At 44.5% G+C, this 25467-nt stretch overlaps 1 protein-coding gene across 2 annotated transcripts in view; it reads left to right on the top strand.

Moving 5' to 3' along the window:
- EDARADD (EDAR associated via death domain) overlaps positions 1-17036 on the top strand; it is a 127829-nt gene extending 110793 nt beyond the window's left edge. For both annotated transcript variants that reach the window (XM_069769043.1, XM_069769042.1), the window contains exons 4-6: positions 7894-8009; positions 8099-8144; positions 15157-17036. In XM_069769043.1, coding sequence (XP_069625144.1) covers positions 7894-8009; positions 8099-8144; positions 15157-15521 — 527 coding nt within the window. In that variant the 3' untranslated portion in view covers positions 15522-17036. The remainder of the gene's footprint in view (positions 1-7893; positions 8010-8098; positions 8145-15156) is intronic.
- Positions 17037-25467: the final 8431 nt, after the last annotated feature.

Consider the following 25467-nt stretch of genomic DNA (forward strand, 5'->3'; position numbering starts at 1 on the left):
GACTACCGAAGGTGAGAATAGCAGGTTTTTTGTTTTTTTTATTACTTTTAACATTAGATCTTTTTACTATTGATGCTGCATAAGCAGCATCAATAGTAAAAACTTGGTCACACAGGGTTAATAGCGGCGGTAACGGAGTGAGTTACCCGCAGCATAACGCGGTCCGTTACCGCTGGCATTAACCCTGCGTGAGCGTTGACCGGAGGGGAGTATGGAGCAGGCGCTGACTGCGGGGAGTATGGAGCGGGCGCCGGGCACTGACTGCGGGGAGTAAAGAGAAAGAAAATTTAAAAAAAAGTCCAAATTGTGGATTTTCAGTCACCACACCTTCTTACAAAAATGCAATAAAAAATTATAAAAAATCCCTCAGGCCCCATTATACCCAATATCAGACAATCCCACCTTTTTACCGGTGCTATCTTCCAATCGAATTCTGGGTAGAAGTAAATATCACCCTCTTCACTTTGCTCATGTACTATCTAACGCAGAGTCACATAGAGTGACTGTAGACTTGTACCCTAAGGCCGGACAACCCCTTTAAGGTGGTGAGTATAGGTTATGCTCCTAAGGGATTTGTAGAAAGTACTTTATAAACTAACTTTTCCCAATAAATTATATATAGAGTTATTATATGCTAAGGGTGTGTAGTATGGAGATTTAGGAAACACAAGCAGATGTTCAATTATCGAACAGTCAGGATAAGGAAACATCACCACAAAAAACTTCTAAATAATTTTGTAGTTAAATAAATTAGTTCTAAATTATTATTGTTGGCAGGATATCCAGCTATAATACCTCACCTTATTATAAATGTCAGATTCGAATTGAACTTATCTTTGGGAGCTTTGTGCAAATCACTTAATATCACGGAAGATTAAAGGATTTTTACCTGCACATAAATTCTAATGGAACATTTTCTTTGCAAGTTGGAATAAACAAATTTAATTAGTAATAGTGTTTGATAATCAATCGTAACCCCTTCATCTGTCTGGAAATAAGCCCAGGGGATGGATGGGAGGAGCTGCCAGAGACATGTACAAACGCAGCCAGGTTCTTTCATCTGTGACTTAAACTTGCATGAACTTATACGTAGTAACGTTAAAATGTAATAACATGAATCTTTCTATCTAGATTTACATTCCTCTATTCCAGGGATGGGACTCTATTTTGTACTCAACTTAATACTTTTTTATATCAATCTTTGGAGAATCTCCATTGACATTTCTGTAAACAGTGTTGGGGATGTTCTGAAGTCTATAGGATAATACATTAATAGTTATTCGCACCTTGGCAATGTATTTATTTTTTCAAAACACAATATCTGCATGAGTATTGTTAATATAGAGTACAAGCCCAAGATACAATTTATTTATTTTACCTTTGTGCCTCTTTTCATCTCCTTACATCCTTCTGTGCATCTAACTTCACAGAGCAGTCCCTTTCTTATCCGCTAAAATTACATTTCGCAGCGGCACACTGCTCCTTCTTGGTGCTGCAGGTTCCTCCCTCTGCCTTCCTGTGTACTTTCTTACAGACATAGATCTCAACATGTGAATTGTTTACTTGTATGAATGAAGTGACCATTGATAGGTTTGAATGTAGTGACCCATTATTTAGGCAATATCCATTACTATTTATAAATTGCACATTTCAATTTTGTTTCAAACGGATCTTCAGATCATGCCCATCCCTGCATGTATAGCATAGCTGAGCTGTGCTACAATATGGCTGCATGGAAATGAGGATCTAGTGGGATTGGCTGGGCGATGTGTGATTAGACAGGGTAATAGGTGCATATATTCTGTTATGTATTAAACAGGATCATTAGATTCAAACAAAGGTGGTATCCGTGGGATCTTTGGCACAGCATAGCTGTTCTATTCTCAAAGTGGATGCTAGTGAAAGAGCATGTGACCAGATGTGTCCATCAGCCTCCTCCAAATGAAAAAACGCTTTCCAATATACAGTGTTTTTTTTATTGGAGGAGACTTATGTACAGGTTTTGTCACTTACACATTCACTATCAGCCATATTGAGAACAGGAGAGTTGAGCTGGCTTTGAGGAAAGCAGAACTAACAAGAGCAGGATGAGAACATGTAATACTTATATAATAGAGTCATGGAATCATGTCCCCAACACTTTTGTGAAAATAATGATGTAGAAGAGAAGCCCCTTAATAAAAAAAATCTAAAACTTTTCGAACCTCTCAGTGGGTGTGCAGGGGCCACAATAAGTTTTGCTATGATGTCTCTGTTTCTTATTTCTTAAAGTGAGGACATGAGTCAGTGGCCTAAGTTGAAGTCTATGGGTCCCAGTGCAAAAAAATTACAAAAGACCTTCCTGGATTCTAAAAGATCATGGTGGTGGGGTAAAAGACAGTTTTGCAACCACCCCCTTAGACTACATGGCTTGGGTGCGACTGCAACCATTGTACCCACTATTGTTAAATCCCTGTCAGCTTAGGCTAGGTTCACATTGCGTTAATGCAGCCCGTTCAACACATGCGTTAAACGGGCTGCGTTAACACAAGTGCCAAAATGTGATCACTCTAGCACAGATAGAGCTAGCAGATGATCTATCTGCACTAGCGGTGAAGGACCCAGAAATGCTGCAGCCCGCGTCCCAGGGTCCGTTACCCAATGACGGCACATCGCTAACGCACGCCCATTGTGGGTGTGCGCTAGCGATGCGTCCGACATAGGACGTAATGGCGGCGTTAACGGACTGCTTTACACCGCGTTATGCCGCATTAACGCAATGTGAACCTGGTCTTAAAGAGGACCTGCCATCAAGTCAAGTCAGTGGCCATTTTTGGCTCTTATTTCATTACTGCAATGTCCCTTTGAGGACTCCATGTTTTTTTGTTTTTAAATCTGCTATACGGTTCCAGAGATATGGGCTTTTCTCACGGTGGCGCAGTGGTTAGCACAGCAGCCTTGCAGCGCTGGGGTCCTGGGTTCTAATCCCACCCAGGACAACATCTGCAAAGAGTTTGTATGTTCTCTCCGTGTTTGCGTGGGTTTCCTCCGGGCACTCCGGTTTCCTCCCACATTACAAAGACATACTGATAGGAATTTAGATTGTGAGCCCCATCGGGGACAGTGATGATAATGTGTGCAAAACTGTAAAGCGCTGCGGAATATGTTAGCGCTATATAAAAATAAAGATTATTATTATTATTATTATTATTTAGGCTATGTTCACATTAGCGTTGTGCGCCGCTGCGTCGGCGACGCAACGCACAACGCACGCAAAAACGCACCAAAACGCACGCAAAAACGCTGCGTTTTGCGACGCATGCGTCGTTTTTTGCCGAAATTTGGACGCAAGAAAAATGCAACTTGTTGCGTTTTCTTGGTCCGACGCTTGCGGCAAAAAAGACACATGTGTCGCACAACGCAACAAACAAAAACGCATGCGTCCCCCATGTTAAATATAGGGGCGCATGACGCATGCGTCGCCGCTGCGTCGCCCGACGCAAACCCGACGCAAACTAGCATAACGCTAGTGTAAACGTAGCCTTAGTGCTATTTCATATGGTCTTTACAAAGGTGCTTTGCTTAAAGGGTGATAATACTGAGCGACCTAAATAAACCCCCTGGAGAATCCTGTGAGCCATGGTCGTTTGGTAAACACCATAAAAACTAAACAAGATTAAAAGGCTAATATCTCTGGAACTCTATGGGGGAGTTAAATAAATAGGAATCACGGGATCAGCAAAAAAGAGCAAAAACTGTCCACTTTTGACCTGCTGACAGAACAATATGTTACAGGGAACTATCATGTAAGATCAACATATAACAGCTCAAGGTCTGTACTAGTAGCCAAGCGGGCACAAGAATAGTGTGAGTAGTATGTGCACACGTTGCGGATTCTCTGCGGATCCGCAGCGTTTTTTGAGGTGCAGAAACGCTGCAGATCCGCAATTGATTTACATTACAGTGTAAATCAATGAGAAAAAAAAAATGCTGTGCACACTTTGCGGAAAATCCGCTGCGGAAACGCTGCGGTTTAAAAGAAGTAGAATGTCACTTCTTTTTTGTGAATCTGCAGCGTTTTTGTACCCATTCCATTATAGAAAACTGCAGGGGTAAAAAACGCAGCAAATCTGCAATAAAACCGCAGCAAAAACGCACAAAAAACGCTGCGGAACCGAACAAAAAACGCGACAAATCCGCAGGTGCGTTTTCTGCCAGGAGAGGCAGAATCCGCACCAGAAATTCCTAAGCCTAATCCGCAATGTGTGCACATAGCCTTAGTTGGGATTCTATTTTTTTAGACACAATGGGAGAATCAAGGTGTGTCTATACCTCAGTACCCTTAACAAGTAGAAAAGTGAATGATTTTTGAAATTACATGTAAAATGCACACCTTTCTTCATTCCACATGTTACATAAAGTATTTAAGCATTTCCACAGAACTGCAGTAATCTAATTCAGGGCCAGCTCCAGATTTTCATGGGTCCCAGGTGAAAGAGTCTCAGTGGGCCCCTTCAACATTCATGATGCACAAATATGGCAGAGAAATATAGAAATAAGTAACAACATAATGTAAAATTAACTTGCTATGTAGATTTCTGTCTTTTGTAATTTCTTTTAACTGCTCCAGGCTTTGAAAGCGCTTAAAATACATCACTGGCCTAGATTTGTGTTCACCCAATGCTACTCTGAGCAGGTTTACAGTTTGGGGAAAGGCTGTACATACACTAGACAACAGCACATACACTACAATGTGCTCCCTGAACTCTGCCATATAACATTGAAAATTAAAGGATTTATCAACTACCGGACCACCCCAGCTAAATCAATACAGGTCTCTAATGTAAACAAAACCAGTGTATACTCACTTCCTACAGAGGCACTGTATCACTGATGTTGGCATCGCCATTTAAGAACAATGAAGTGATTTGTTGTGTCATGTGCAGTTGTAAGGTGCCCAGGACGGTAGCTGTGGGGGAGCTGCTGCTCTATAACGCCGTGGCACTTTACAAACAATTCGCGTACCAGTTGTGGTAGATCGACTCACTCGCCTGCTTAACAAGCTAGTTAAAGGAATGGTTTTCATGTGTGTGAAAAAGTGTTTGCCCCCCCTTCCTGATTTTCTATTCTTTTGCATGTTGGTCACACTTAAATGTTTCAGATCACCAAACAAATTTAAATATTTGATAAAGATAACACAAAATGCAGGTTTTTTTTTTAAATGAAGGTCTTTATTATTAAGGGAAAGAAGATCCAAAACTACAGGCCACTGTGTGAAAAAGTGATTGACCCTCCAATTAAAACATAAATTAACTGTGGTTTATCACATCTTTGGGAAGCTGAGTTCAAATTACCTAGCCACATCCAGGCCTGATTACTGCCACACCTCAGCCACAATCAATCAAGAAATCACTTAAATAGGACCTGCCTGACAAAGTGAATTAGACAAAAAGTTCCTCAAAAGCTAGACATCATGCCGCTATCCAAAGAATTTCTGGAACAAATGATAAACAGTAATTGAGATCTATCAGTCTGGAAAAGGTTGTAAAGCCATTTCTAAAGCTTTGGAATTCCAGCTAACCACAGAATGAGACATTATCCACAAATGGCGAAAACATGGAACAGTGGTGAACGTTCCTAAGAGTGGCCGGCCGACCAAAATTACCCTAAGAGCTCAGCGACGACTTCTCCAAGAGGTCACTAAAGACCCCGCAACATCATCCAAATGGCAGAGTTCCAAGACGAAAACCACTGCTGAGCAATAAGACCATAAAGGCTTGTTTCAGTTTTGCCAGAAAAAGTCTTCATGATTCCCAAGACTTTTGAGAGAATACTCTGTGGACTAATGAGACAAAACTTGAGCTTTTTGGAAGGTTTATGCCCCATTACATGTAGCGTAGAAGTAACACAGCATTTCAGAAAAGGAACATCATATCAACAGTAAAATTTGGTGGTGGTAGTGTGATGGTCTGAGGTTGTTTTGCTGCTTCAGGACCTGGAAGACTGTGGTAAATGGAACCATAAATTCAGCTGTCTACCAAAAAATCCTGAAGGAGAATAGTCTGCCATCTGTTTGTGACCTTAAGCTGAAGAGCACTTGGGTTATGCAGCAGGACAATGATCCAAAACACACCAGCAAGTACATGTCACGAAACATAGCTGTCGGGTGACCCCAGACCCAGGGCTCCTTCCCTGTCCCTAATATTAGGGGGCTCCCTAGCTCGCCCTGTTCCCCGGGATACTTCAGATGGAGAAGATGTCAGTGCCCACACCCTTGCCTTATCTTCTAAGTTAGCTCTCCGTCTGTTCTTCTCCCCCACCTAGGGAAGAGGGGGTGCTACTGTGCACCGTAGTACATCAACCCGACAAACAAGGCAGCACGGACAAGGGTTAACAGAAAACTCCAGGCATACAAAATATTCACTCACATGTAACAGAGTAATGCATCGGGGTGTGAAGGTAGGGGAATAAATAAAAGCGGAGAAGGATAAGGAATAACCACGCATACAAACCAAACAACAGTCACTAATAACTCCTTCAACTCTCCTTCTCATATGTGCTCCTATCCCACGTTAGCCATGCAGCAAATGCTAGCTCTGATGAGGATTAGTAATGGAGCCCAGGTTATAAAGAGAAAAGGAGTGGCTAACCAAGCACAGCTGTGAGCACAGGGATTTCCAAAATGGCCGATTAACCCCTGTTCGGCCAGAAGACATAAACACATTTAAAATGCAAGACAAGTGCTTCTTCTCAGCGCCGGAGTAGGAGCAATCAGACACTGCAGTCTTCTGGCTCTACACTGTCGCGGTAACCCCGTGACAGTCCACCTCTGAATGGCTTAAGCAAAACAAAATTAAGACGTTCGTGTGGCCTAGTCAAAGTCCTGACCTTAATCCGATTGAGATGCTATGGCATGACCTTAAAAAGGTGGCTCATGCTCGGAAACCTTCCAATGTGGCTGAATTACAACAATTCTGCAAAGATAAGATAGTCAAAATTCCTCCAGAGTTGTAGAAGACTCATGGCCAGTTATCGCAAACGCTTGATTGCAGTTGTTATTGCTATTGGTGGCCCAATCCAGCTTGTGTTTTTGCAGCATTGCATGGGGTTTTCAGCATTTTAGAAGAAACATACTTTGAAAAAAGACAAGGCTAATTAGTTATAGGGACATGTTTCCAGCACCTTCTCGCTGTCCTGCTTCCTTAGATTAACGGGTCTCTCTCTCCCATGTGTATAACTAGGGGAGAAAAACAAGGAGCAGCCGTCGGGAACATCTCTCTTAGACCAGTTATCCTCATGCCTCATCACATCACCCCGACCGGCTGGTATATTCTCTCTGAAATGCTGCAGCGTTCCAAGTAAAACATACATGGCTGCATAAACTCTGATTTCTGTGTCCCCAGTATTTCTACCTCAAGTGTTATTTTTATTTTTTACTTCTACAATGCCCAAGCTTGTAGATGTTTCATCACTACCCCCTTGTGTCACTGTAATAATAGATCTTTGGAGAAGTAATTTTTGTATCAGTTTTCTACTGCAAATATGTGCACTGTGGAAGTTCAGTAATCAGTGTGCTGCTGTAGGGGGCGCTATTTGCTTATCTTCGGATGCAGGAAAATGTGCACATGCACCTATCTACACACTTATTGCAATCACGCGCTGTTAATAACAAGGTTAAAGCATCTCTGTCTGAATAATTGAAGATGTAATTAAGAATTTACCTCCCCCACCCCTTCAGAAACACATACAGATAACATGCAATGCAAAATAAATTGCAATCAATAAAGCAAAGAAGTCGTCATCTAGTAGTAAAGTATGTTGATGTATTTTACCAATACAGAACCCTAAAACATGATTATTAAGAAGCTTAAAATAATTATAAAAATAATTAGTACTTTGGTATCTTTATTATAGTGACCATCACAACCAATTATCCAGTAGAGAACAGTTGTCCTGCAGATTATATCATAGCAGAGAATCCAGCTTATCCCATACCTGCCACCATAGGGGACTCTGATGGAATAAAGCAGGTAATGAACTTGTCCTACTTCGCAACACGTTTTAGGGTATATATTGCACTCAATTTGAAAAAGTTGAGTTCATTTTTTTTTTTTTCCAGTCAGAAGAAAATGTCTGTCCTGTGACCACCATAAACGCTCTCTCCGGTAAGATAAATATGCTCCCATTTTACAATGTTTTGCAGATATCATTGGATAATCAATTAATAACATCAGTATTGTGTTGTCTGAGTAGTTAGACTATGACCACGTTCACACGTTCAGTATTTGGTCAGTATTTTACATCAGTATTTGTAAGAAAAAAAACAGGAGTGGAACAATCAGAGGAAAAGTATAATAGAAACACGTCACCACTTCTGCATTTCGCACCCACTCCTGGTTTTGGCTTACAAATACTGATGTAAAATACTGACCAAATACTGATATTGTGAACGTGGCCTATCAGGCACTTACTGGTAAGGGCCTCAGCACTCATATTTTTCTACAGGGCTCCACGCAGGCATAAAAGGACTCCTGTGCAAGAACAATATATGGACCCTTTCCAGTCCTATAGCTCATTATAATGCACAATTCCACATGTTTTGGAGGTAGAGGTGACCCCCTTACATCCTGGGACCTTGTCTGACTGCACAGGTTGCATCAGTGCAGAGACATAGCTAGGGGTTCAGCTCGGGTGGGCGGGGGGTTGGGAGTTTGGCGAAATATCTGAGTGAGCCGCTATCTGGTAACCCTGATTACATCTCAGGTGGCGTACTCTAGTCATGGGTATTGGGGTACCTCAGCAGATGACCCTGGAAAAAAATCTCTATACAAGGGCCAATACTGATATTACTGCCATACGGTGACCTCATAATGGTAGATACTAGTCCTGCAGAATATATACAGTGTATATAATATATATATATGTATATATATATATATATATATATATATACAGAAAAAAGTATACTATACAGGTACCAAACCTTCTAGCATATATTGATCCTCAATATAGTAGCAACAAAATGAAGGCAGCACACCATTTAGACAAAATGAAAAAATAGCGTTTTGGTTTTCCTGGAAAAAGGTTCTCAGTAGAACTGAAATGTCGCTGAGCCCCAATGGGCTATTAAAACACTATTTTTTCATTTTGTCAATGGCGTGCTGCCTTCATTTTTTGGCTACTATATATTTTTACATTCACATACATACAGTATATAAGTATATGAAGAGGGAAAGAGACAAATTCTAATTTGCGCTGTTCTACAGCCGGGGTGATGTCTATCAGTGCAGTGGATGATACTGACTACTTCTGTCAGTCCCTCTATCTGAGACACAATGAGATTTATGGCAGCTTCTTGAAGTCTTTTACAGATCAGGTGATGCTCGGGCGATTTAAATTGACAGAGGCACCAATCTGTTTAAAAGTTCAAGCAGCTGCCATAAATCTACTGTGCCTCAGATACAAGTCATCAAACACAAGAAAATAAACCATCAGGACTTGTCAGGATTGGAGCAGTGTCCTGTCACCTCCTTACTGCACAGACACATCCGGGCCCCGTGTGCAGGCAGCAGTCTGAGCTCCTACTCACAGCCCTATCCTGTGCTCTGTTCGGCTCCTCTCTGGCGGGAAGAAGTTGGTGCCCTGCATGGTGACGTCTCTCCTGCAGACACAGTCCACACAGCGTGCAATGTGGGAATGTCTGCAGTTTGACAGAAGCAGCCTACAAGTACACTGTCAGCATTCAGTGTCCCGGAGGGCATATGCTCCTATGTCCCCCCTTTTCCCGGTCTATAGACAGCGAAAGTGCAGGGAGATCATGTCTCCCTGCACTACCATGGAGCTTAGCTACATCGGTGTGCTGTGCTCACTGATAAAGTTAACAGTGGCAGTAGCTCCAGGTGGGCCCCTCAGAGCAAGGTGCCCGGGGCGACTGCACCCTCTGCTCCCCTGGTAGCTATGCTACTGCATCAGTGATCTGTCCATCCCTGGGCTCCATGTTCATATTAAATTGGTTGGCAGTACAGCCAAAGTGCAGTGGACAACCCCTTTTTAAATAATATTTAGTTCAACCTTGTAAAATTAAAATAACATATATTTCCCTCTCATACTGGCACGGTTCCAGCGTTGTCAGGTACAGGTCTTGCGGGACTCGCATGTAGTTGTTATGCCACATGAGCCGTGCAACCAGACAGTGACCACTATTGGACTTCTGGGATCTCACTTCCCTTGGATGAACCTTGGACAAGCGTAAGAAGTGAGAGCACAGCAGCCCAGCAGTGGCCGCTGTTTCCGTACAGGGCATAAATGGCATTAACATACAGTAGCTGAAACGACTCCAGTGCAGAAGGTGAGTATCTCTTATTTTTATTTTGCACTTAAAAAGGGATTGGTCCAATTAGTGGGCAACCCCTTTAAATTATTATTCCTTCCACATATCTATGTGAGCATATCCAGTACTATCCATATCTGTGTAATCATATCCCAGATCACTCATTAAATGGAACTTGTTATGTGAAAAAAACAATTGTAACATGGAGATATGGGGCTATTCTGCAGGTTAATAGTGTTCTGAAGCTGCCCAGTGGCTGCACTGAAAGCTCGGCAGCTGGGAGGAAATCAATTGTATTCCTCCCAGCACCCCCAGACTTTTAGACATACAGGTGCTGCCGGCGTGGCTTTAATCACTGCTCAGTACAAAGTGAACGGTGGCTGAAACCACGCCCCAGTCGTGACTGACAGCCAGCTTAGCAGTGCATCAGTATGGAGCTGGCTGTCAGTCACTGCGGAAGCGTGGTTTCAGATGCCGCTCACTATGCAGTAAATGGTGACTGAAGCCACGCCAGCCCACCCCTATAACTGAAAGCACAAGGTTGCTAGGAGGAATAGAGTTTACTGCTGTATATAAATCACATAGAAGACAGCAAGGCTGCTGTACATAAATCACATAGGAGAAACCAACACCTAAGCTGCTATATATACATCACAGCAGACATGGAACTGCGGCATAGACATCGCTAGAGAGACATGGAACTGCAGTATATACATGACAGGAAACATGGGGCTGCTCTATAGACATCACCAGAGAGATATGGGACTGTGGTATATACATCACAATAGACATGGGCCTGTGGTATAGACATCACATGGGACATGAGGCTGCAGTATAGACATCATATGGACACATGGAGCTTCAGCATAGACATCACTAGAGAGATATGGAACTGCAGTATAAAGATCACAGGAGACATGCGGCTGCAGTATAGACATCACTGGAGACATGTAGCTGCGCTATAGACATCACCAGAGAGATATGGGACTGTGGTATATACATCACAAAATACATGGGGCTGCAGCATAGACATCATTAGAGAGACATGGAACTGCATATATACATGACAGGAGACATGGGGCTGCTCTATAGACATTACCAAAAAGATATGGGACTGTGGTATATACTGTACATCACAGTAGACATGGGCCTGCGGTATAGACATCACATGGGACATGAGGCTGCGGTATAGACATCATGTGGGACATGGAACTGCACTATATACATCACAGGAGACATGGAGCTGCAGCATAGACATCACTAGAGAGATATGGAACTGCAGTATAAAGATCACAGGAGACATGCGACTGCGGTATAGATGCAGCGCCCCAGAGTCCTGGTCATTGCAGTAATGTTGCTCTGCCACTAAGGGGAGCGATGTTATGTCTGATTGCACTAAAGGAGTTCACCTGACCAGGTATCATAGTCACACACTACACTTCACACTCCGGCCACCAGGGGGAGCAAAAGGCACTATGTACTAGGCCACTCCTCACACTGGTAAAACTGGGGGTTGGATAGGAAGTTAGGTGAGAACGCAGCCTGGGAGAGCTCCAAGGAGGACCTGTCAGAGCTGGGAACCTGGCAGGTATCTAACAGATTGTTACGGGACCGCGCCTGCACTACCTTGCGGCGGTATCTCAAGGAAGGACACGAAGAGAAGGATATTGTGGAGAAGTGAGAAGTGGGATCATAGTACAAAGGAGATAGAACCAGAAGGAGTCGTGCCCCGAGATTGGCAACATCCTTCTGAGGCGCGTAGCCGGTGGCCGGAGCACCGAGGAAGTAACAGACTCCATGCATTACTTCAAACAGCGGCAGGACAGTTGATTACAGGTTGGCTGTCTGACTTAAATCACCTAAACGGACATAGGAGGCAATCGTGGGAGAGGGGCGTCGCTAGGGTCCCAGAATAACTCCAGGCCTACCTGTCATAAAGGTGCGTCCTGTTATGACCTGGTGGTGAGGACAATAATGGACCTGGTGGTTAAGAGCACACAGAATGACCTGATAGTTACTAATAATGCAGGACAAGCTCTGAGACGTGGGAACTCTGCTGACCGCAATCCCTAATCCTATCACACACACTAGAAATAGCCGTGGATTGCTCCTAACGCTCCCTATGCAACTCGTCACAGCCTAAGGAACTAGCTAGCCCTAAAGATAGAAAAATAAAGCCTATCTTGCCTCAGAGAAATTCCCCAAAGGAACAGGCAGCCCCCCACATATAATGACTGTGAGTTAAGATGAAAATTACAAACACAGAGATGAAATAGATTTAGCAAAGTGAGGCCCGACTTACTGAACAGACAGAGGATAGGAAAGGTAACTTTGCGGTCAGCACAAAAAACTACAAAAAGACCACGCAGAGGGCGCAAAAAGACCCCCCGCACCGACTCACGGTGCGGAGGCGCTCCCTCTGCGTCCCAGAGCATCCAGCAAGCAAGACAAAAATCAAAATAGCAAGCTGGACAGAAAAAATAGCAAACATAGAAAAACAAGCAGGAACTTAGCTTCTGCTGGGAAGACAGGTCACAAGAACGATCCAGGAGCGAACTAGACCAATACTAGAACATTGACAGGTGGCATGGAGCAATGATCTAGGTGGAGTTAAATAGAGCAGCCAGCTAACGAATTAACCTCGTCACCTGTGGAAGGAACCTCAGAAGCCGCAGCCCCACTCACAACCACCAGAGGAAGCCCATGGACAGAACCAGCCGAAGTACCATTCATGACCACAGGAGGGAGCTTAACAACAGAATTCACAACAGCGTCCTAGCCATATAATCTGGGGGACAGAGAGAGAGAAAGAACAGATACGACAGTTGTGAGGACTATCCCGTGGTGCTCAGCAGTGAAGGACTACAACACCCAGGCGCTAGAAGGTAGACACTGATTCCCACCTGCAAAGGGAACTCTGGATGTGCCTTCGGACCGGCCGGTCTCAGCCAGCCCCGTTAGCAGTGCTCTGGACCCCGAAGCCTTCAGTAAAGGTAAAGAGACTACAACCCTGTGTCCTTGCTATTCCTCGGGCAGCATGGTGGCGCAGTGGTTAGCACAGCAGCCTTGCAGCGCTGGAGTCCTGGGTTCAAATCCCACCAAGGACAACATCTGCAAAGAGTTTGTATGTTCTCTCCCTGTTTGCCTGGGTTTCCTCCCACATTCCAAAGGCATACTGATAGGGAATTTAGATTGTGAGCCCCAATGGGGACAGTGATGATAATGTGTGCAAAACTGTAAAGCGCTGCGGAATATGTTAGCGCTATATAAAAATAAAGATTATTATTATTATTATTCCTCGCACCTTGCACCACGCACCATCACCTTTCATTGGACGCCCCTTAGCAGGGTCACGGACTGGATCTAGCCACCGTGACAACCCCGGATCGAGTACTCCGTGGCCCTGTGTCTGGGGGCGCTCCATAGACATCATATCGGACATCATATCGGACATATCGGACTGTAAAGCGCTGCGGAATATGTTAGCGCTATATAAAAATAAAGATTATTATTATTATTATTCCTCGCACCTTGCACCACGCACCATCACCTTTCATTGGACGCCCCTTAGCAGGGTCACGGACTGGATCTAGCCACCGTGACAACCCCGGATCGAGTACTCCGTGGCCCTGTGTCTGGGGGCGCTCCATAGACATCATATCGGACATGAGACATGAGCTGCTGAGGTATAGACATCACAGGAGATGCTGGAGCTGCCGCATAAACATCACAGTAGACATAGGGCTGTGGCATAGACATCACAGAAAATGCTGTCCTCTGTTGAACGGAAGTGCATTGAGCGCTAACTGCACCCACATAGTGCATCCTGACACTGGCACTGGCCAACGTAAGGACATAATCCTTCGTTGCACGATCCACAGCGTTAAGAGTAACAAGAAATTTAAGGGCCCGCAGCTATCAAAACGCAGCTGCCGGCCCTAACATTACAGTCCCCGGGAATCTGCCCGGGAGCTGGATAAGAGGTCATCACAGGCCCACAGGCCTGAGGGAATAGTACTCCATAAATGACCTGTCGATTAGCTACAAAGGCTTAAGGAATTTTGCTCCAATTATTTCAGTTGCTCCTAGGGGAAACAGTGGAGTTTTCAGTGTCCATATTTATTAAGACGGACGGCTTCAATAGTAGCTGTACAGTACAAAATGTTATGCAGTAAGTTTGCTCAAAGCTTTAAAACTGTTTTGCTCAAAACTTTAAAACTGTCCTCATGGTGCCCACAAGCAGCCACAATTTTATTATTTAAATTAGTTTTCCCATATCAACATTTATCATCAGAGTATTTAATTAATGTCTGCTCTATTGACCTCCACCAGTTACTAAAACAGGTGTCACAAGTCTTCTGCTACTTTTCACCTTATTAACTCGGTGAAAAGGAGGGTAGATGGAGTGGTGGTCAGGTATGTGTCCCTCCAGTCCATTTAGTGTCTATAAGACTGATGGAAAGACTAAAAATAGTGTTGAATTGCATTGGACCATGACACCAGTGCTTCTGCTTCAGAGAGAAGGTGGGCTCCAGAACTAGAGGTAGGTGTTCACTTCTCATCAGAATTTGTCTTTGATCAAAATCTTCCTATCTCTATGAGCCTCATTACCTGCAATTGCCATGTTAAATAAATGGACAACCCAACTGGTAGAACTAACAAAGTTTTAAGATTGTGTCAACCACCAGGTTACATCTTGGGTCAAACTCTTTAAAGATTTTTTATAATTTTAGAAGATGATGACTATGGTCCTCTGGATCATATGTGGTTTTTGGAATTATTTGCGCCAGCCATATGAATTAATTGCCCCTGGTACATACATTTATTCTTGTTCTTCTTTTTCACAGATTTAACTAATTCTTACAAAGAAAACAGTGAAACAAACTCGCCACCAACAATTAGTGACTTGCTGGATGATGAAGATCTTCTGTATATTCTGAAGATAAAATTGGATCCCTGCCACCCTACAGTGAAAAACTGGAGAAATTTTGCCAGCAAATGGGGAATGAGTTACGATGAATTATGTTTCCTGGAGCAGAGGCAGCCTAGTCCGACCATCGGTTTCTTGCTACGGAATAGTGAGAGGACTGTGGAGCAGCTGATCGATCTGTGTAAACTCTATAAGAGGGTTGACGTTCAGAAAGTCTTGCTGAAATGGGTCAATGTGGATTGGCCTATGAAAGGCCATAAAACATACAGGAGCAGTGTGTGATGATGAGGAGTCCTATGGACTGGGGATATTATTTACCATTGCAGAATGTCTAGCGCACTCATGACTTGATTGTACTTTGTAGGCTAGGGAAAGCTTTAGAGTAGAAAGGAAATCGGAAAGTAGATGAGATCATTATAGTTAAGAAATGACCAATTAATCTCCGTCCATATTTGTCTATTGGGCTGAGGTAGGAGTTTTTGTTTTGATTGTTCCAAAATAGGTTTATTGATATGCGTAGTTTTTACACTGAAACGGGCATATGTATGTTTGTCATAGTTCAACCCTGTAAATTTATGTATCTGAGATTTATTTTCTTTGCTAGTCAAAGAGCATGCTTTCTATTAGCTTCTCCCAAGTGGCTACTAAAAAGTTCACAACTTTACAGTGTATCACAAGCCCTCTTGAAAAAGCAGAGAAAGGAATTCCCCCAAACCAGAAACCTCTGCAAGGGTTGGGAGCTCTGTTTCTACGTTCTCATCCACTCTCCCCCTCTACGTAGAATCTTATCAGTAGTAATTGCCATCTCCTATCTCAGTAATGTAAACATTTGTCTTCACTGTATACAGATTTTACTCTGGAATTGAGAATTTTGAAGATGATCAGTCGTCGAGCAGAAAGAAGCAGATTTCTCCGATGAGATATATTACAAAGTTTATTATTTTCATGTGTGCTATTGATTTATAAAATAAGAATTAAAATGACGCTTACTCTTTAAGTGGATTTGGCTTCACCAGAAGGGGGTGAGGAACTTGATGACTGTTATGCAGGCAATCCAGTAACACAGTGTGCAGCAATCAGAGCACATACAGTGATCTGACAATAACCCAAAAACAATAGAACGAGCTCTGAGACGTGGAATCTCTGTAGACCGCAATACCTGAACCTATCCTAACACAACTAAAGGCAGCTGTGGATTGCGCCTGTCACTACCTATGCAACTCGGCACAGCCTGAGGAACTGACTAGCCTGAAGATAGAAATACAAGCCTGACTTGCCTCAGAGAAATTCCCCAAAGGAAAAGGCAGCCCCCCACATATAATGACTGTTAGCAAGATGAAAAGACAAAACGTAGGGATGAAATAGATTCAGCAAAGTGAGGCCCGATATTCTAGATAGAGCGAGGATAGCAAAGAGAACTATGCAGTCTACAAAAAACCCTAAAGCAAAAACCACGCAAAGGGGGCAAAAAGACCCACCGTGCCGAACTAACGGCACGGCGGTACACCCTTTGCGTCTCAGAGCTTCCAGCAAAAACGAATAGACAAGCTGGACAGAAAAAACAGCAACAAAAGCAAAGAAGCACTTATCTAAGCAGAGCAGCAGGCCACAGGAAAGATCCAGGAGCTCAGATCCAACACTGGAACATTGACAAGGAGCAAGGAAGACAGAATCAGGCGGAGTTAAATAACAAGGCAGCCAACGAGCTCACCAGAACACCTGAGGGAGGAAGCCCGGAGGCTGCAGTACCACTTGTGACCACAGGAGTAAATTCAGCCACAGAATTCACAACAGTACCCCCCCTTGAGGAGGGGTCACCGAACCCTCACCAGAGCCCCCAGGCCGACCAGGATGAGCCACATGAAAGGCACGAACAAGATCTGCATCATGGACATCAGAGGCAAAAACCCAGGAATTATCTTCCTGAGCATAACCCTTCCATTTAACCAGATACTGGAGTTTCCGTCTAGAGACACGAGAATCCAAAATTTTCTCCACAATATACTCCAATTCCCCTTCCACCAAAACAGGGGCAGGAGGCTCAACAGATGGAACCATAGGTGCCACGTATCTCCGCAACAACGACCTATGGAATACATTATGTATGGAAATGGAGTCCGGGAGGGTCAGACGAAAGGACACAGGATTGAGAATCTCAGAAATCCTATACGGACCAATAAAACGAGGTTTAAATTTAGGAGAGGAAACCTTCATAGGAATATGACGAGAAGATAACCAAACAAGATCCCCAACACGAAGTCGGGGACCCACACAGCGTCTGCGATTAGCGAAAAGTTGAGCCTTCTCGTGGGACAAGGTCAAATTGTCCACTACCTGAGTCCAGATCTGCTGCAACCTGTCCACCACAGAATCCACACCAGGACAGTCCGAAGACTCAACCTGTCCTGAAGAGAAACGAGGATGGAACCCAGAATTGCAGAAAAATGGAGAGACCAAGGTAGCCGAGCTGGCCCGATTATTAAGGGCGAACTCAGCCAACGGCAAAAAGGACACCCAATCATCCTGGTCTGCAGAAACAAAACATTTCAGATATGTTTCCAAGGTCTGATTGGTTCGTTCGGTCTGGCCATTAGTCTGAGGATGGAAAGCCGAGGAAAAAGATAGGTCAATGCCCATCCTACCACAAAAGGCTCGCCAGAACCTTGAAACAAACTGGGAACCTCTGTCAGAAACAATATTCTCAGGAATGCCATGCAAACGAACCACATGCTGGAAGAACAAAGGCACCAAATCAGAGGAGGAAGGCAATTTAGCCAAGGGCACCAGATGGACCATTTTAGAAAAGCGATCACAGACCACCCAAATGACTGACATCTTTTGAGAAACGGGAAGGTCAGAAATGAAATCCATTGAAATATGTGTCCAAGGCCTCTTCGGGACCGGCAAGGGCAAAAGCAACCCACTGGCACGTGAACAGCAGGGCTTAGCCCTAGCACAAATCCCACAGGACTGCACAAAAGTACGTACATCCCGTGACAGAGATGGCCACCAGAAGGATCTAGCCACTAACTCTCTGGTACCAAAGATTCCTGGATGACCAGCCAACACCGAACAATGAAGTTCAGAGATAACTTTACTAGTCCACCTATCAGGGACGAACAGTTTCTCGGCCGGACAACGATCAGGTTTATTAGCCTGAAATTTTTGCAACACTCGCCGCAAATCAGGGGAGATGGCAGACACAATGACTCCTTCCTTGAGGATACTCGCCGGCTCAGATAAACCCGGAGAGTCGGGCACAAAACTCCTAGACAGAGCATCCGCCTTCACATTTTTAGAGCCCGGAAGGTACGAAATCACAAAATCAAAGCGAGCAAAAAATAACGACCAACGGGCCTGTCTAGGATTCAAGCGCTTGGCAGACTCGAGATAAGTAAGGTTCTTATGATCAGTCAATACCACCACGCGATGCTTAGCTCCTTCAAGCCAATGACGCCATTCCTCGAATGCCCATTTCATGGCCAGCAACTCTCGGTTGCCCACATCATAATTACGCTCAGCAGCAGAAAACTTCCTGGAAAAGAAAGCACATGGTTTCAACACTGAGCAACCAGAACCTCTCTGTGACAAAACCGCCCCTGCTCCAATCTCAGAAGCATCAACCTCGACCTGGAACGGAAGAGAAACATCTGGTTGACGCAACACAGGGGCAGAACAAAAACGACGCTTCAACTCCTGAAAAGCTTCCACGGCAGCAGAAGACCAATTAACCAAATCAGCACCCTTCTTGGTCAAATCGGTCAATGGTTTGGCAATGCTAGAAAAATTACAGATGAAGCGACGATAAAAATTAGCAAAGCCCAGGAACTTTTGCAGACTTTTCAGAGATGTCGGCTGAGTCCAATCCTGGATGGCTTGGACCTTAACCGGATCCATCTCGATAGTAGAAGGGGAAAAGATGAACCCCAAAAATGAAACTTTCTGCACCCCGAAGAGACACTTTGATCCCTTCACGAACAAAGAATTAGCACGCAGTACCTGGAAAACCATTCTGACCTGCTTCACATGAGACTCCCAATCATCAGAGAAGATCAAAATGTCATCCAAGTAAACAATCAGGAATTTATCCAGATACTCACGGAAGATGTCATGCATAAAAGACTGAAAAACAGATGGAGCATTGGCAAGTCCGAACGGCATCACTAGATACTCAAAATGACCCTCGGGCGTATTAAATGCCGTTTTCCATTCATCTCCTTGCCTGATTCTCACCAGATTATACGCACCACGAAGATCTATCTTAGTGAACCAACTAGCCCCCTTAATCCGAGCAAACAAGTCAGATAACAATGGCAAGGGATACTGAAACTTAACAGTGATCTTATTAAGAAGGCGGTAATCAATACACGGTCTCAGCGAACCATCCTTCTTGGCTACAAAAAAGAACCCTGCTCCCAGTGGTGATGACGATGGGCGAATATGTCCTTCTCCAGGGATTCCTTCACATAACTGCGCATAGCGGTGTGTTCAGGCATGGACAAATTAAATAAACGACCTTTAGGGAATTTACTACCAGGAATAAAATTGATAGCACAATCACAATCCCTATGCGGAGGTAGGGCATCGGACTTGGGCTCTTCAAATACATCCTGAAAATCAGACAAGAACTCTGGGACCTCAGAAGGAGTGGATGACGAAATAGACAAAAATGGAACATCACCATGTACCCCCTGACAACCCCAGCTGGATACCGACATAGAGTTCCAATCCAATACTGGATTATGGGTTTGTAGCCATGGCAACCCCAACACGACCACATCATGCAGATTATGCAGCACCAGAAAGCGAATAACTTCCTGATGTGCAGGAGCCATGCACATGGTCAGCTGGGCCCAGTACTGAGGTTTATTCTTGGCCAAAGGTGTAGCATCAATTCCTCTCAACGGAATAGGACACCGCAAAGGCTCCAAGAAAAAGCCACAATGTTTAGCATAATCCAAATCCATCAGATTCAGGGCAGCGCCTGAATCCACAAACGCCATGACCGAATACGATGACAAAGAGCATATCAAGGTAATGGTCAGAAGGAATTTGGACTGTACAGTACCAATGACGGCAGACCTATCGAACCGCTTAGTGCGCTTAGGACAATCAGAAATAGCATGAGTGGAATCACCACAGTAGAAACACAGCCCATTCAGACGTCTGTGTTCTTGCCGTTCAACTCTGGTCATAGTCCTATCGCACTGCATAGGCTCAGGTTTAATCTCAGACAATACCGCCAGATGGTGCACAGATTTACGCTTGCGCAAGCGACGACCGATCTGAATGGCCAAAGACATAGACTCATTCAAACCAGCAGTCATAGGAAAACCCACCATGACATCCTTAAGAGCCTCAGAGAGACCCTTTCTGAACAAAGCTGCCAGCACAGATTCATTCCACAGAGTGAGTACAGAGCACTTCCTAAATTTCTGACAATATACTTCTATATCATCCTGACCCTGGCACAAAGCCAGCAAATTTTTCTCAGCCTGATCCACTGAATTAGGCTCATCGTACAGTAATCCGAGCGCCAGGAAAAACGCATCGACACCACTCAATGCAGGGTCTCCTGGCGCAAGAGAAAATGCCCAGTCCTGAGGGTCGCCGCGCAAAAAATAAATAATAATCAAAACCTGTTGAACTGAATTACCAGAAGAATGAGGTTTCAAGGCCAGAAATAACTTACAATTATTTTTGAAGCTCAGAAACTTATTTCTATCACCAAAAAACAAATCAGGAATAGGAATTCTTGGTTCTAGCATAGATTTCTGATCAATTGTATCTTGAATCTTTTGTACATTTATAACGAGATTATCCATTGAAGAGCACAGAGCCTGAATATCCATGTCCACAGCTGTGTCCTGAAGCACCCTAATGTCTATGGGAAAAAAAAGACTGAACACAGAGCTGAGAAAAAAAAATGATGTCAGAACTTCTTTTTTCCCTCTATTGAGAATCATTAGATTGGCTCCTTGTACTGTTATGCAGGCAATCCAGTAACACAGTGTGCAGCAATCAGAGCACATACAGTGATCTGACAATAACCCAAAAACAATAGAACGAGCTCTGAGACGTGGAATCTCTGTAGACCGCAATACCTGAACCTATCCTAACACAACTAAAGGCAGCTGTGGATTGCGCCTGTCACTACCTATGCAACTCGGCACAGCCTGAGGAACTGACTAGCCTGAAGATAGAAATACAAGCCTGACTAGCCTCAGAGAAATACCCCAAAGGAAAAGGCAGCCCCCCACATATAATGACTGTTAGCAAGATGAAAAGACAAAACGTAGGGATGAAATAGATTCAGCAAAGTGAGGCCCGATATTCTAGATAGAGCGAGGATAGCAAAGAGAACTATGCAGTCTACAAAAAACCCTAAAGCAAAAACCACGCAAAGGGGGCAAAAAGACCCACCGTGCCGAACTAACGGCACGGCGGTACACCCTTTGCGTCTCAGAGCTTCCAGCAAAAACGAATAGACAAGCTGGACAGAAAAAACAGCAACAAAAGCAAAGAAGCACTTATCTAAGCAGAGCAGCAGGCCACAGGAAAGATCCAGGAGCTCAGATCCAACACTGGAACATTGACAAGGAGCAAGGAAGACAGAATCAGGCGGAGTTAAATAACAAGGCAGCCAACGAGCTCACCAGAACACCTGAGGGAGGAAGCCCGGAGGCTGCAGTACCACTTGTGACCACAGGAGTAAATTCAGCCACAGAATTCACAACAGTACCCCCCCTTGAGGAGGGGTCACCGAACCCTCACCAGAGCCCCCAGGCCGACCAGGATGAGCCACATGAAAGGCACGAACAAGATCTGCATCATGGACATCAGAGGCAAAAACCCAGGAATTATCTTCCTGAGCATAACCCTTCCATTTAACCAGATACTGGAGTTTCCGTCTAGAGACACGAGAATCCAAAATTTTCTCCACAATATACTCCAATTCCCCTTCCACCAAAACAGGGGCAGGAGGCTCAACAGATGGAACCATAGGTGCCACGTATCTCCGCAACAACGACCTATGGAATACATTATGTATGGAAATGGAGTCCGGGAGGGTCAGACGAAAGGACACAGGATTGAGAATCTCAGAAATCCTATACGGACCAATAAAACGAGGTTTAAATTTAGGAGAGGAAACCTTCATAGGAATATGACGAGAAGATAACCAAACAAGATCCCCAACACGAAGTCGGGGACCCACACAGCGTCTGCGATTAGCGAAAAGTTGAGCCTTCTCGTGGGACAAGGTCAAATTGTCCACTACCTGAGTCCAGATCTGCTGCAACCTGTCCACCACAGAATCCACACCAGGACAGTCCGAAGACTCAACCTGTCCTGAAGAGAAACGAGGATGGAACCCAGAATTGCAGAAAAATGGAGAGACCAAGGTAGCCGAGCTGGCCCGATTATTAAGGGCGAACTCAGCCAACGGCAAAAAGGACACCCAATCATCCTGGTCTGCAGAAACAAAACATTTCAGATATGTTTCCAAGGTCTGATTGGTTCGTTCGGTCTGGCCATTAGTCTGAGGATGGAAAGCCGAGGAAAAAGATAGGTCAATGCCCATCCTACCACAAAAGGCTCGCCAGAACCTTGAAACAAACTGGGAACCTCTGTCAGAAACAATATTCTCAGGAATGCCATGCAAACGAACCACATGCTGGAAGAACAAAGGCACCAAATCAGAGGAGGAAGGCAATTTAGCCAAGGGCACCAGATGGACCATTTTAGAAAAGCGATCACAGACCACCCAAATGACTGACATCTTTTGAGAAACGGGAAGGTCAGAAATGAAATCCATTGAAATATGTGTCCAAGGCCTCTTCGGGACCGGCAAGGGCAAAAGCAACCCACTGGCACGTGAACAGCAGGGCTTAGCCCTAGCACAAATCCCACAGGACTGCACAAAAGTACGTACATCCCGTGACAGAGATGGCCACCAGAAGGATCTAGCCACTAACTCTCTGGTACCAAAGATTCCTGGATGACCAGCCAACACCGAACAATGAAGTTCAGAGATAACTTTACTAGTCCACCTATCAGGGACGAACAGTTTCTCGGCCGGACAACGATCAGGTTTATTAGCCTGAAATTTTTGCAACACTCGCCGCAAATCAGGGGAGATGGCAGACACAATGACTCCTTCCTTGAGGATACTCGCCGGCTCAGATAAACCCGGAGAGTCGGGCACAAAACTCCTAGACAGAGCATCCGCCTTCACATTTTTAGAGCCCGGAAGGTACGAAATCACAAAATCAAAGCGAGCAAAAAATAACGACCAACGGGCCTGTCTAGGATTCAAGCGCTTGGCAGACTCGAGATAAGTAAGGTTCTTATGATCAGTCAATACCACCACGCGATGCTTAGCTCCTTCAAGCCAATGACGCCATTCCTCGAATGCCCATTTCATGGCCAGCAACTCTCGGTTGCCCACATCATAATTACGCTCAGCAGCAGAAAACTTCCTGGAAAAGAAAGCACATGGTTTCAACACTGAGCAACCAGAACCTCTCTGTGACAAAACCGCCCCTGCTCCAATCTCAGAAGCATCAACCTCGACCTGGAACGGAAGAGAAACATCTGGTTGACGCAACACAGGGGCAGAACAAAAACGACGCTTCAACTCCTGAAAAGCTTCCACGGCAGCAGAAGACCAATTAACCAAATCAGCACCCTTCTTGGTCAAATCGGTCAATGGTTTGGCAATGCTAGAAAAATTACAGATGAAGCGACGATAAAAATTAGCAAAGCCCAGGAACTTTTGCAGACTTTTCAGAGATGTCGGCTGAGTCCAATCCTGGATGGCTTGGACCTTAACCGGATCCATCTCGATAGTAGAAGGGGAAAAGATGAACCCCAAAAATGAAACTTTCTGCACCCCGAAGAGACACTTTGATCCCTTCACGAACAAAGAATTAGCACGCAGTACCTGGAAAACCATTCTGACCTGCTTCACATGAGACTCCCAATCATCAGAGAAGATCAAAATGTCATCCAAGTAAACAATCAGGAATTTATCCAGATACTCACGGAAGATGTCATGCATAAAAGACTGAAAAACAGATGGAGCATTGGCAAGTCCGAACGGCATCACTAGATACTCAAAATGACCCTCGGGCGTATTAAATGCCGTTTTCCATTCATCTCCTTGCCTGATTCTCACCAGATTATACGCACCACGAAGATCTATCTTAGTGAACCAACTAGCCCCCTTAATCCGAGCAAACAAGTCAGATAACAATGGCAAGGGATACTGAAACTTAACAGTGATCTTATTAAGAAGGCGGTAATCAATACACGGTCTCAGCGAACCATCCTTCTTGGCTACAAAAAAGAACCCTGCTCCCAGTGGTGATGACGATGGGCGAATATGTCCTTCTCCAGGGATTCCTTCACATAACTGCGCATAGCGGTGTGTTCAGGCACGGACAAATTAAATAAACGACCTTTAGGGAATTTACTACCAGGAATAAAATTGATAGCACAATCACAATCCCTATGCGGAGGTAGGGCATCGGACTTGGGCTCTTCAAATACATCCTGAAAATCAGACAAGAACTCTGGGACCTCAGAAGGAGTGGATGACGAAATAGACAAAAATGGAACATCACCATGTACCCCCTGACAACCCCAGCTGGATACCGACATAGAGTTCCAATCCAATACTGGATTATGGGTTTGTAGCCATGGCAACCCCAACACGACCACATCATGCAGATTATGCAGCACCAGAAAGCGAATAACTTCCTGATGTGCAGGAGCCATGCACATGGTCAGCTGGGCCCAGTACTGAGGTTTATTCTTGGCCAAAGGTGTAGCATCAATTCCTCTCAACGGAATAGGACACCGCAAAGACTCCAAGAAAAAGCCACAATGTTTAGCATAATCCAAATCCATCAGATTCAGGGCAGCGCCTGAATCCACAAACGCCATGACCGAATACGATGACAAAGAGCATATCAAGGTAATGGTCAGAAGGAATTTGGACTGTACAGTACCAATGACGGCAGACCTATCGAACCGCTTAGTGCGCTTAGGACAATCAGAAATAGCATGAGTGGAATCACCACAGTAGAAACACAGCCCATTCAGACGTCTGTGTTCTTGCCGTTCAACTCTGGTCATAGTCCTATCGCACTGCATAGGCTCAGGTTTAATCTCAGACAATACCGCCAGATGGTGCACAGATTTACGCTTGCGCAAGCGACGACCG

This window comes from Ranitomeya imitator, chromosome 5 (assembly GCF_032444005.1).
Source record: "Ranitomeya imitator isolate aRanImi1 chromosome 5, aRanImi1.pri, whole genome shotgun sequence".
Lineage (NCBI taxonomy): Eukaryota > Metazoa > Chordata > Amphibia > Anura > Dendrobatidae > Ranitomeya > Ranitomeya imitator.